Source organism: Gossypium hirsutum, chromosome D09, assembly GCF_007990345.1.
Source record: "Gossypium hirsutum isolate 1008001.06 chromosome D09, Gossypium_hirsutum_v2.1, whole genome shotgun sequence".
Taxonomy (NCBI): domain Eukaryota; kingdom Viridiplantae; phylum Streptophyta; class Magnoliopsida; order Malvales; family Malvaceae; genus Gossypium; species Gossypium hirsutum.
The window spans coordinates 42,457,873-42,470,604 of record NC_053445.1 but is presented as its reverse complement, the minus strand read 5'-3'; the positions used below and the strand labels follow the sequence as shown (position 1 = coordinate 42,470,604).

Below are 12,732 nucleotides of genomic sequence, written 5' to 3'. Positions count from 1 at the left end.
GGTGACCCAGATTGAGGAACTGAAGCACAAAGTTGTGGTACTAACTGAGTCAAAATACCAGCTAAGCTAGAGTTACGGAACCATAAACTGGCAAAGGAGAGTTCATATGCCAAGGGGCTAGCCTCAACTGCTGCTGTGGAGCTTAAGGAATTGTCAGAAGAAGTTGCTAAACTAATGAATCATAACGAGAGACTAATGGCAGAACTCGCTGCAACAAAGAATCCTCCCACACAACGTCGAACAAGTACACTACGGAATGGTCGAAGAGAGAGTCCGACCAAACGACATGACCAAGTTGGATCATCCTCTTATTTAAAGAGAGAACTGGCGATAAGTAAAGAGAGAGAGCTTTCGTATGAAGCTGCTTTTCTAGAGAAGGATCAATGTGAAGCAGAGCTACAAAGAAAGGTTGAAGAATCAAAGCAAAGTGAAGCTTATCTAGAAAATGAACTTGCAAATTACCCATCGCGTTCTATTATATGTTTTATTTTTTATTTTTATTTTTATTTTTATTTTTATTTTTTGTGTTTATTGTGTATATTACCTATGGTATAATTTGCAACGAGTTTATCAACTTATGCGTTGTCTATTTTATACTCTTGAACTGATTGTTTTTCTATTTACGTTGTAATGATTTTTAATTTGGGTTATAACCAGTTTATCAACATATAGAGATGTTCTACTATATGCTTTTGAATTTTTTTTTTTTACTTATTGATAAGCTATAAAAGTAACATATTTTAATTCCATTTTTAATATGTTTTTGGATGATTAATTATGCAAATTAGTGAATTTAATGCTCCTAATCCTTTAATTTCATGTTTCTATATTTAAGAAAGCATTTGGGAGTGAAAGGAGCGAAAAAGGAGTCAAAATCGGACAAAAAGGGCTATTTTCAAGATCCACACGGCCTGGGCATTTCTACACGGGCTAGTTTCTTTCGAAAAAGACATAAGGGGGTAATCAGAGAAGATCGAAGAAAACACTCAAAGAATGCCATCAGAATCAACTTAAAAACGGATCTCCCTCAAGATCGAAGACCTCCATCTAATTTCTTTCGAAGTTATATTGAGTTTCTTTATGTCTTGTAGTTATCCTAAATTTGAGATGTTTCTATTTAGTATTATGAACTAAATTCCCTAGATACCTAAGGAGGATGAAACCTATGATGAATCTTATTCTTTAATTTCTGTTTTTACGCTATAAATATTTGATTCTTGTTTTCAATTATGTATGCTCATTTCGTGTTTTAATATTTTTGGGATATTTATTCGTGTTTAATGTGCTTATTTCAGTGGAGCAAAGGTCCTATTTAAGAGTAGATCTAGCATCACTGAGTGGAGTTGCATACAATCCTAGAAATAGAACGATATAAATCTACCGGATTAGAGTCAAATCTAATAGGAAAATTCATAGACCGAGTTAATGCGACGATAGGGGTTTTAATTAGAAAGAGATTTTAATTAGAAAGAGATATTAACATAATTTAGGGATTTCTACGGATCAAGATACAAGTGAATAAATCGTTTAATTCAGATTCATAATAATAGGTAAAGTCTAAGTGGATTCTTTCATTCTTTGATTATTTTCCTATTTCATTCTTTATTGCGTTATTAGATAAATTAGATTAGTAAATTTAGATTAAAAACAATCACTCCAATTTGTCGGCTAAATAATAAAAACGATAATTACTAGTACTTTTAGTTCTCGTGGATACGATATTCCCTACTCACCATAACTATACTATTGTTCGATAGATGCGATTGCATTAGTCATATTTATAGTTAGTTTAGTGACCATCAAGTTTTTGGCGCTGTTACCGGAGACTAAAATATTAGCAACACTAGTTTTTTATTAATTTAGCCATTTTTATTTCTATTATAATTTTTATTTTGTTTTTAGTTTAACTTTTATTTTCTAATTTTTCTTTTATTTACTTCTGGCAAGTTCATTTAGTTTATAACTAGAAGAAACCCGTCGAGACCATTATTATTTGACATTGAAATTGAGAGTACAGCTCGCAGAAATTGTAGAGAAGCAAGGCAAAGTCGACACAATATAGTTGACGAAGAGGACGTTATTATTATTACTGAGAAGATAGATGATAATCAAAATAATCAACTACCTCCCGCAATTGCTGCAAATCCAAATCTTGTTCCTCGTACTATGTACCATTATGCCAAGCCCACTCTAACTAAGGCTAAATTGAGTATTGTGAGACCCATCATTGCTGCGAATAATTTCGAACTGAAGCCGAGCACTTTTGAGAGTGATTTCTTGATTAACCAAAGTTCATCATTAGATTAGGCTAATCTAATGATGATGGAACTAGGATGCAATTTATGCAATTTTTAACAATTTGTTTAAGATGATACATTTCTAGTTTGTTTATAAATTCTTCCAATATTGTGATTATTGCCAGTTCGTTTGTCTCCTCTTTTGAAATTATTCTACAAACATGACATTTATGCATCATTTTGTAATATCTTGTTTATCATTCCTACTATATATCATGTCTTAGTATATGATATATATATTTTTTTAAAAAGAGAGTTATCAGACCCGTAGCCTTCTCTCTTCCACAATCCTTTTGTCTTAAAGCTCAATGCAATTGTTTATAAAAAAGAAAAAAAAAATTGGATTGCAATTGACAAGTCAAACATCTAAAAACACAAGCACCCATGATAGGTTTTTACTAAACATGTGATTTCACTCTTTCTCAACTTAAACGATCCAAATAGGCTAAAGTGGTAGAATCCAGGATAAACATGAGGGACAATGAAAGGCTGAAGAATTCATAACTAGGAAAATTTGGATTAGCCTACAGCTTTCAAATTTCTCATACACCAAACTGAAGTTTGTAAAAGTACTAAACCTTAAAAGGTTACCCACCCGTACACACAAATATAATTCCAAGGCACTCTTAAGTGGCTACAAGAGTGAATTGCAATACACTGTTAAAAATCCCGGAGTACTAAGAAAGACTAAGACAGAAGCCACTCGTTCATCGACTTGATTGGTTTCATGAATGAATCCCGGTTTCAATACATTCACACACAATTCCAGCATCGAACCGAACTTAGAGCAGAAGAAACTGGCCACGATATGTACATTATGCAACACAAGACTGTAGACTCAACCAACCACTTTATAAAACTGAACACCTTATTTCAAAGATCAAGCAAACTCTAAACCTTATTTTTCAAAGTTCAGTAAGCATATCATGTCTTGTTTAGTAGTAACATGTAACAGTGAGTTTATCTGTTTCCAGAAAATAGTCAAGATTATGAAATGATTGAGTTAAGAGGTCAGATTACCATTTCATAGATTGTATGAATTGTATGATGCGTGCCAGACATTCAATTCATGGGAGTTCCAATAAGGAATTGGATGAACATCCACAGCAAACTTTTCACTAGAACATAATTACTCAATAGATTAGAGAAAGATGACAATCAAGCAATGATTATTCCAATCTAAAATTCAAACATCGGAACTTATAAAAGTTAACAATAATCAAAATTAGAAAACAATGATTTAAAATATAAAACCAGTTGTCGTCACCAATTATCACATAAAAGCCCAAAACTCCAAATATCCATTACCTAAATTCTTGATTCTCAAACGGTAGCTAAATTATAAAAAAGGAACCTGAAAAAAAGACTCAATTAGTCTTGGGATCAGGCATTGGGAACAACCCAGCGCCAGCAGCACCTCGCGGCGGCGAAAACCCCAAAAACTTCTGCAAATTAGTCCTTATACTGATGGAACACAAGAAGTAGAGAAAGACCATGGAGCAATCGGTGGAATCGTCCCCTTTTAATCCTCTATGACTCATCTTCATCACGATCCCGATGGGCTTAAAGGGCAATTTGGCGACAACTTTGCCTTCGAAAAGAGAATTCAAGAAGCCAAAAACGACGATCAAAACGAGGGCGACGACAGCCCCAGATTTGAACTTGAATAAGGAAAGGTCACGGCTGGATTCTTTGAGGCTGGTTTCGACACGGTCGATCTTCTTGGTTTTGGATTTTTTGGTGGACAACTTGCTAGGGTTTTGGTCGGTTTTCATGGTTTCGAGTTTCTTGGCGGCTTTGTCGATAGAGGATTTGAGGGATTTGTAAGAGTTGGTGCGGTAGATTAAGAGCCATGAGATGGCTTCGCAGACAATGGCAGTGCAAAAGGAGATAGCTACGACTGTTAGACTGTCGGAGTACTGGAAGGATGATAGGAATTGGGGTGTCGCCATTTTCACAAGGTTGATTGGGTGGGTGTCTTCACTCTCAGTCTCTGTGATCCGTTCCTAGTCAAATTGATTCGAATCCCAAGTAGACGACAACCCAAGGAGTGGGCTTTGCCTTTTATTTCTCACCACTATGGGCTTACTCATTTCAACCCATCTCTTATCTCTATTATTAAACGATACAACCTACAAATGAAAAGGATGAACTCAAGAAACCTCTTTCTTTCACAATTTGCGGAGTTCAACTTGAAGCATTCACTTAAATAGACTAACTTCAATCTCTTCTTGTTAGCATTCAACTTAAATAGACTAACTTCAATCTCTTCTTGTTAGCATTCAACTCCAAAGATATGTTCCCAGAAAAACACACCTCCTATAATCCCAATAAATCAGCTTTGATGAAACTCTTAGCTGTCTATTACAAATAAATTTCAAGAAACAAGCTAAAGGTGTGGTTAGATGAAAGAAAATAGGTTACATTATAACACAAAAAACAATCGTTTTAAATTAGAATGGTAAGAAGAGGGAAAATGAAAAGAATGCGTATTAGTTCAAAATTATGTATTTATATGAGATAAAATAATAAGAAAATGGGTATCTTAGTAAGAGCTAAAACTGGATTTTCTTATACCGTAAGATTATTGTATACCAAATTACAAAATATCTCAAACTTAGTATATTTTGGGCAAGAAGATGGGGACGAATTCCAAACCCTTCACCTATACCTAACTATTTATGTTTAGAATAACGAAAATCTTAAGCCATTGCTCGCTGCAAACAAATTGTATTCTTTAATTTGTAGACTCTTTTTTTATTGCAAGCACGATTGTTTTCAACATGACCCGCAGAAATTGAGATGAATGTTCTCCCACAACAATCTCATCCTTTAAAGGAACAGGATTAGATTTGCATCCTGTTGAAAGAGCCACAGGCCCACCAAACTGGAACAAGGAAAAGCTAGTGTCATCCGTGTGCAATTTGGCATAGACAACATTTTGCCTACCTTCTCCCTTTCTCGCTTGTTCTGTTACTTGCAGCCTGCCAGGAACCCCCTTTGAATTAACTTCAGGCAAAGCTTCTTTTTCTGTACCAGGCTCGGGAAACTGAATTTGCTCTGCGTACAAGCCATTGACATTTGAGATTGGATGATAAATGGGAACAGGACCAAGATTAAACAGGGGTGTCGGTAAATGCAGTAGCGTGCCATACGGCATGCATAAAGGTGAGTTGCCGTTTGAACCATAGCCAAGAGGGGCAGTATATAGATAAGGGTTTGGAGGGAAAGGCATTAATCCATTAGCGGGAGTTGCTGGCCAAGAAACAGGATTCTGATGGTAGTAACCCATGGCCGAAGGAGCTTGAAATGGAAATTGTAAATGTTGGTTTTGCATTGATGTAGACATGCTTTGATGTTGAGAACTCGTAAGAGCAGTTGCTTTTCCATCTTCAAAATTTTCAGCAGCTTTTGTCAGCAGATTTCCTGATACCTTGTTCCCTCGACCATCAGGTGAATGTCCAAACAATGCCTGGCTTTCTGGAGCAACCCCTCCACTAACATCCTGCTTTTTATCCTTTCCTTTCACCTGACACTCACTGAAGCCATTTTGTGTGTAAAGTGAAGTATCTCTCCCTGCTGACTGTTGACTGGCATCTTCAGAATCTGATGTCGATGAGGATCCCAAATTTCCATGATTTGAAGAGGAGGTATTGCTGAGATCATAGCAAGAGAAATTATCAGAACTAGACTTCCAACTAATCATAGAAAGAGAACTTCCATTCAAGGTAGGATTTCTATTAGGATAAATTCCAATTTCCTCATATGCAGAGCATTCAGTGACAAGCATTCATCCTGTTTTTCCACATGAAAGTCCTCATTTGTTGCGAGGCTGGAGTTTCTTGATTTGACAACCTTGTTGTGCTCATGATCAATTTCACCCAAATTTACACTACTTTCACTTGACCATGTCTCACCAGATGACTTAATAAAATTATCATCAGGTCCAGCTCCTACGGCCCCCCAAACTTTCTTGCAGTGAAGTGAATCTCGAGCAGAATGATGTGTTCCAACCATAATTTTATTTTTTAGCTTTCCACAATCTTCATGTATATAATCTTGCATATTATACTTGTTACCTTGGGGGACTTGCTTAGACATATCCAGTGCAGATTCTGATTTGCTCACAGATTTGGGTTCTCTACCTACTCTAGTTGCAGAAACATGCGGCACCATCTTGGCTCTATACTCATTGTGTTGAGAGCAACTGCCTGACTGTTGGAACACTGAAACTTCTCAGTACACTTAACACCACAAAGCTGACCACTGGATCTTTCACTGCTTATCTTTAATTGCCTATTTAATCCATTGATGCTCCTGGAAGGGGCTTCAAAGTTTTCCCCTTGATATCTTGGCTGAGATCTATGAACAGAAGCACTTTCTGAAACAACAGCAACCTGACGCCGAGGACACCGTTTCAGGGATGAATCAAATTGACCATCCTTACGAAACTTCAATCTCTCCCAAGAAAATTTTGATCGCTCTGTAAAAGGGCCATTCCCATCTTTCACTTCCATAACATCTCCATCAGGACTATCAAAGATTTGATTTTGCAAACTCAAAGGGGAATGCCCATTTTCAAACTGTTCTTCAACATTTGTAGAATCAGGTCTAGACACAATAATATCACCTGTGTCACCAACAGAATCTTTGCAATTAATAGCAACATTTTCTTCAACCTCTATACTACGTGAAGATTCTTCATTTGAGACATCAAGAGCAACAGAAGTAATACTTGACACGGAACAATATTTTTCTTTCTCTCTTTCTTTTCCTTTTAGTCTCTCCTTTCTCCTGTGCTTTTTTTTTTCATTCTTTTGTTCTTTTCCTCTCCTTGCGTTCTTCTTCTTCACGCTTTTCCTTCTCTTCTTCTTCAAGAAGCTTCATCTGTAGATATCACATGGTATCAGTACTATTTTATCAGAAAATAGAGAATAGACTTACATTTCCTGATAAGCACGAAGGAAAACCTATCCTGAAGTACCAAAAATTATTCAGACCTGCTTTTCTAAGGTAATAATTTTCTTGCATGCAACATGAACACGTCCTTCCAGCAGCTTCAGTGCAAGACAAACAAAGATACTGTGTGCATTCTGGCGTGCTGTGCCTTCCCTAAAAGCCTTTTCAACCTAAATATCAAAATGGATAAATTGAAATGAAGTTTGTAAGAAGAATTATAGCAATAATAAAAACACAAACAACTGAACTAGTAATTTTGCTGTGCCACAACTCTATACACACTATCCATAAGAACCACATAACCAAAGTCCCAAGTTAATTCTTATCAGTCTTTAAATGTGTTAAAAACAGGGTTGAGCCTTAGGTTGGTTGGCACCGTTGCTATTGCAACAACTTGGAGGACATTGTTTCAAACGTGCTTAAACGTGTAATATCCTCCACTTTAGGGATTGGGGAGAGATTTGGATAGTTTAAACATTGTATAAAAACAGTATTCAAATCAAACTCATCATAGCTCTCGTGATTCAGTTACTTCAAATCTTATAAGATCTTTTTAAACATAGCCTTAATTTGAACTCATTGAACTTGTGCAGATGATATCACTTAAATTTACAGGTTCTATATCCTTTCTCGCAGCATCTAACTCTGAAACTTGGATCAACTCACTCTTCCCCACCAAGAACCTCTGGTGTTCTTCCCTATCATTAAAACTCAAGTATGCTTTCACTCCTTTAGATTGAGTAATAGCCTATTATTTCTTAGAAAAAAGAATCTTTATAGACTACTCCCAAAACATCTTCATTTTAGCCAGTACAAAATGTGCCACTCTATGAACACGAATTTGAGCAAAAGGAGAATGAGGTTTAGTACCTGCATGGGATTTGTTCATAATTTAAAAACAACCAACTAAATGGCAGATTAGCATTTCTCTCCAAACAAACTTATAAGAACAGAACAGGTTAGCAAGATTGGCTTCATGCTTGTCTCAACCCTCAAGATATCATTGCTTACACAGCAAATTAATTGCATTTCCTCCTGCCAGCTAAGTAGCTATAGTATTATGAACATCCTATAGTAATTTTCTTGAAGTAACTACAGTATCCCAACTTTATGTAACACGCAAATAAGTGCTTCCAGGTCATTAAGTTAAAAACATAATACTCTATCCTCGAAGTTTAGCCAAAGAAAAATATTCATTTATCATTAGTGCCGCTTTCCTAAAGCAAAAATTCAACCAAAAAGGCAAACTTAAATAGAGATTCTGTCAAAACCAATGGACTGAGTTCTAGTGAATAACTTGCCTGCTGCTAATTAATACATGAAGTCAATATATACACTGTAATTTTGTTAACTTCTTACTAATCACATTCTTCTACACACATAAAGATTTTAATTTATTCTTTTTTTATGTAAACAATTGAAAAGAATGCAGCCATATTGCAAGACTTTGAAGCACAAAAAATTAGAAACAATTCAAACGTGCCTGTTCTTTAAATATAACAGTCGCTGCATCAAGGAGAAACTGTCGAGCAAGTTCAGCACTCTTTGCATGCTTTTGGGGACGGGAACACTCTCCATCGAGTTCATTTCCATCCTTGTGAATGGAACCATCATCCTGAAAGATGAGTTAAAAGTTCAACACCACTACTATCCGAACACTCAACCTTTTCTATAAGCCTCACAAAGTTTCAACTGCCTCTTCTTCCTCAGCCTCTTCCGCATGTTCAAAAAACCTTCTAATACTTCCGCCTGTTGTGATTCTAACATAACCATTTCCAACTACAAGCCTGCAATGAACACATTGTTGGCCCTTTAAAGCATGGGCTTTTACAGAAAGCTCAGAGCAGCGGCCATCCAATTTCAAGGCCCTCAGGGTGATATAACAGGAATTCAAGCAATCAAGATCCAAGCCATTGACTTGAACACTTCCTTTCATGCCAACATTTTCAAATTCCATAATATCTGACTTTCCCACCCCAGTTCCAACTGCCCATTCAAAATGGTGGTAGGTTGCATAAGTGTCAGCAAAAATTTGGTGCCAATCAGCCTGGACTCTGTCATCAGATACCTGGGTAGGAGTAAGGAAAAATGTTGTGCAAGTCACATATACTTTGAAAATTCTGACAGTAACCTCAATAGATTATTATAAAATTAGTCAAATTTGTAATTTTAGACAATTGTTATTTATAAGTAGATGGAAAGAAGACAAAAGCTATTATTGTAACAATAGTTAGTGCACTAAAAGATTTAAGATATGGATGAAGCACCTCATATAGAAAAGCTGTATCTGCAGCACAAAACCAACTAGTACATTGAGGTTCTCTTCGCATGCGTTTTAGTTCCTTCAGTTCCTTGAACTCACGGATAACATTTCTTCTGCAATCTCTGCAAAATCTCTTGCCGTCAAACCTGCAATAAAGATGGAAATGTGAGGCACAAGATCTATACAGGCAAAATTTAAAAACAGCTAATCATAATTAGCTTGTAAATGAGTATAGTTCACTCCATGCCTAATAATTCTATAGGAAACTTTCGTAAGAGTAAAAACAGAGACTTCTGGCCATTAATGGTTTCATATAATGCTTGAGAACCAGGGAAAAAGGAAAAGCATAAACCCCAACTGCTACAGGTCAATACATGCTTCGAGGAGATTGCAGGAGGATAAGGCCTTAGAATTACACTATCATATGAAAGAACAAATCCATTCGAAGAAGAATCATAGACTTCTGTGATAAAACTTATGTTATGGCTAAGTCAACTGACCAAATAAAATAAAATCCTTCGGTACCTAGTGTTTTAACATTTTTGAAGTAGATTAAGTAATGTCAAACAACCCTAATCTCAGGAAAAATATTTTTAAATTTGCTGGAGTTCCATTTCCTCACTTTATGGCCCATCACAAGTTTAATTTCGACAGTTTACCATTTAAAAGGCATGCACGCTCATAGCTAGGAAATCAGATGCTCGATAACTAAATTTACTACACAGCGTGTCCTAATCAACTAGGAGGACAGATAATATAAAGCACTCTCGAAGGACGATAAATGAAACTAGCCTTATATTTCTGGCTCCAGTACGAACTGCTTGATCAATGACATAAGACTTCACACCATTCTCTGGCTGAACAACACAGCTAATGGTAACACATTCAACCATAAAGGAGCTATAAACACACCTGTAGGTGAGCCTCTCAATAAAATCCTCTTCCTTCATTCTTAAGAGAGATTGCTGAGTTTCCTCTCCTAGAGCTGACCAAAAATCCATAAAGGTGTCACAAGAAAGCCTGGAAGTGTGCAGTGCACATGCTTCTCTTGCTCCATGTCCTCTTCCATAACTAGCAATTCCTTGGCTTATCCAACCTCGACCTCCCCCACCACAAGCATCAGGATAGAGCAACTCACACTCCCGCTCCCTTGCACGTGCACTGTCAAATACCTGATTCAATGTAAACATCAACAACTAGACGGGAAGCAAAAACATAATCAGAGAATAGAATTTGACCGGCACAAACATTTTGGAGCCCATCAAGCGATTCTGAGCACAAATAGGAGTCAAGAAGTGTCAATCACCCATCACGAGTTGTGGTCAAACCCCCCCCCCCCAAAGGATGGACAGATGGATCTTGAATTTCTTCTTTTGACCCATCTGTCATACTCAATCCACCATCAATTTGGTTTTTTGAGACTCCTGACCTGTTGGAATGAAGATTACCAGCTACTTTCTCCTGCTGCAATGATTTTCCATACATGACAATCTACAAAAAACCTTCAAGCAGTAGCCCATTACATCTGGAGCAGTACATGTTCTTACGAGCTTGCTCAAAGAGGGTTTGTTTATCAATTCTAAGAGCTCCTGCCGAGCTTGCAATGACAGCTCACTCCAGAACTATAATAAAAAGCATTGCCAGCTCAATCCAGAACTATAATAAAAAGCATTGCTCTTTCTTAGTAACTAATAAAAAAAAATTAAACAAGTTTGTTATAAAACATATCCATTATTAAGTTCATTATCAACACCATCCATATTTGTTAGTACACATGAAAGTGGAGAGCATAGCCATAGTGTGCAGACCTACTAGAAGTCTTGGGCCAACAGGACACTCTCACCTATCCCATAGACCCTGCCTCCCCTCGCAATGGATTCAAATACGAAATCTCAAACTTGGAATTTTCACATTCTAACCATTTGGATGCCCCCTTGGGCACAGCACTATCCCTACTTGCTAATGACAAACAAGCACCACTCTTTGAATTGCCAATTCCTCAATCTCTTACTTTGGATAGCCAAAATATATAAAAGATGATAAACAACAATGAAAAGCCACATTGAGCTCCACAAAGAGTAACAAAATTCTTTAAGAACCAACAGTGATAAAGTTAACATCAAACTTATAATTTCTGTCACTTACACTACTCAGTTCGAAACCAGGAATAGCACTAATACTTCAGTGCCTTGGCACTAAAAAGACTAGGCAACTAAATGTATAACGTCTTAAGCGAAAAACAAATGTTATTAAGCAACCAATCAAATACTATAATCAAAATTAAAAACACTGACCCAGTCCTGTGACATATATATCACAAAAAAGTTCGATAACAGTAACCCAGAGAGAATTCAAAAATCGAAGAAAATGAAAATATAGTACCTTCTGGGGTTGAATATAGCTAATATCATCGCTATGTTTAGACCAAAAAGCAAACGAGGCATTACTATACCGCTCATTTCTTCGCGTTAATCCTGGCATCCTTTGATTTCTCAAACTCTCTTTGATTTACAATAGTTCACCAATCTTTTCCATTCCCGCCCTTCAATTCCGTTTTATTTTTATAGACCCAAAAAAGCAGCTAATTCAGTTACTGAATCAGATTTTAAAATATATATACAATTCAAAGATAGTGAAAATAGGATTGACTGGGTTGTTCTTTATTCTTCCTGGGATCCTAATCGTATTGAATTTTGAAAAAAGAAAAGAAAAGAAAAGAAAGGGTGGGTTTTGAGGTTGACGACGATGATCAGATTAGATGCTACCTGTTTTTGTTTTTTATGTATAATCTCTAGAGGAAGGATTTTGAGGTTCCGTGGGAAAGGGGATGATTGCAATTCAGTTGATTAATTAACTATTTTAAATAGAATTATTATTATAAAATGCAACAATTTTAAATACATTGTGGTTGTGGCTCTAATTTCCGTTTAAATTTGATCAAGTTTTTTTTTTCTTTTTAATAATATCATTGTATAAGTTCTTTTCGACAGAATGACTCATGAATATGAGGTTAATACGCTTGATGCAACTCATGTTAATTGAGCCATAAATAAGAGAATAATATACTTCAGCACACTCGAACTCATGTCCTCTTGTTGTCAATACCAATGTCAATCGAGTTGAGATTCAATCCTTTTAAAAATAAAATTAACTCAATTTTTCAGATTTTTTTTAAAGTCAAGTTTTGTTGAAGATAAAACATTAAAAAATTAG

At 36.1% G+C, this 12,732-nt stretch overlaps 1 protein-coding gene and 1 pseudogene across 1 annotated transcript; both read right to left on the bottom strand.

The window, feature by feature from the left end:
* Window positions 1–3,438: 3,438 nt before the first annotated feature.
* Window positions 3,439–4,626, bottom strand: LOC107891247 (calcium load-activated calcium channel). The gene has a single exon (XM_016815976.2). The coding sequence runs from the start codon at window positions 4,247–4,249 to the stop codon at window positions 3,665–3,667; it is 585 nt and encodes a 194-aa protein (XP_016671465.1). The 5' UTR covers window positions 4,250–4,626; the 3' UTR covers window positions 3,439–3,664.
* Window positions 4,627–4,789: 163 nt separating this feature from the next.
* LOC107891248 (uncharacterized) lies at window positions 4,790–12,352 on the bottom strand (annotated as a pseudogene).
* Between the last annotated feature and the right edge of the window lie 380 nt (window positions 12,353–12,732).

Bases quoted from the DNA above. Each gene is read 5' to 3' on its own strand.
- LOC107891247 (XM_016815976.2), bottom strand. From the start codon at position 4,249: ATGGCGACACCCCAATTCCTATCATCCTTCCAGTACTCCGACAGTCTA.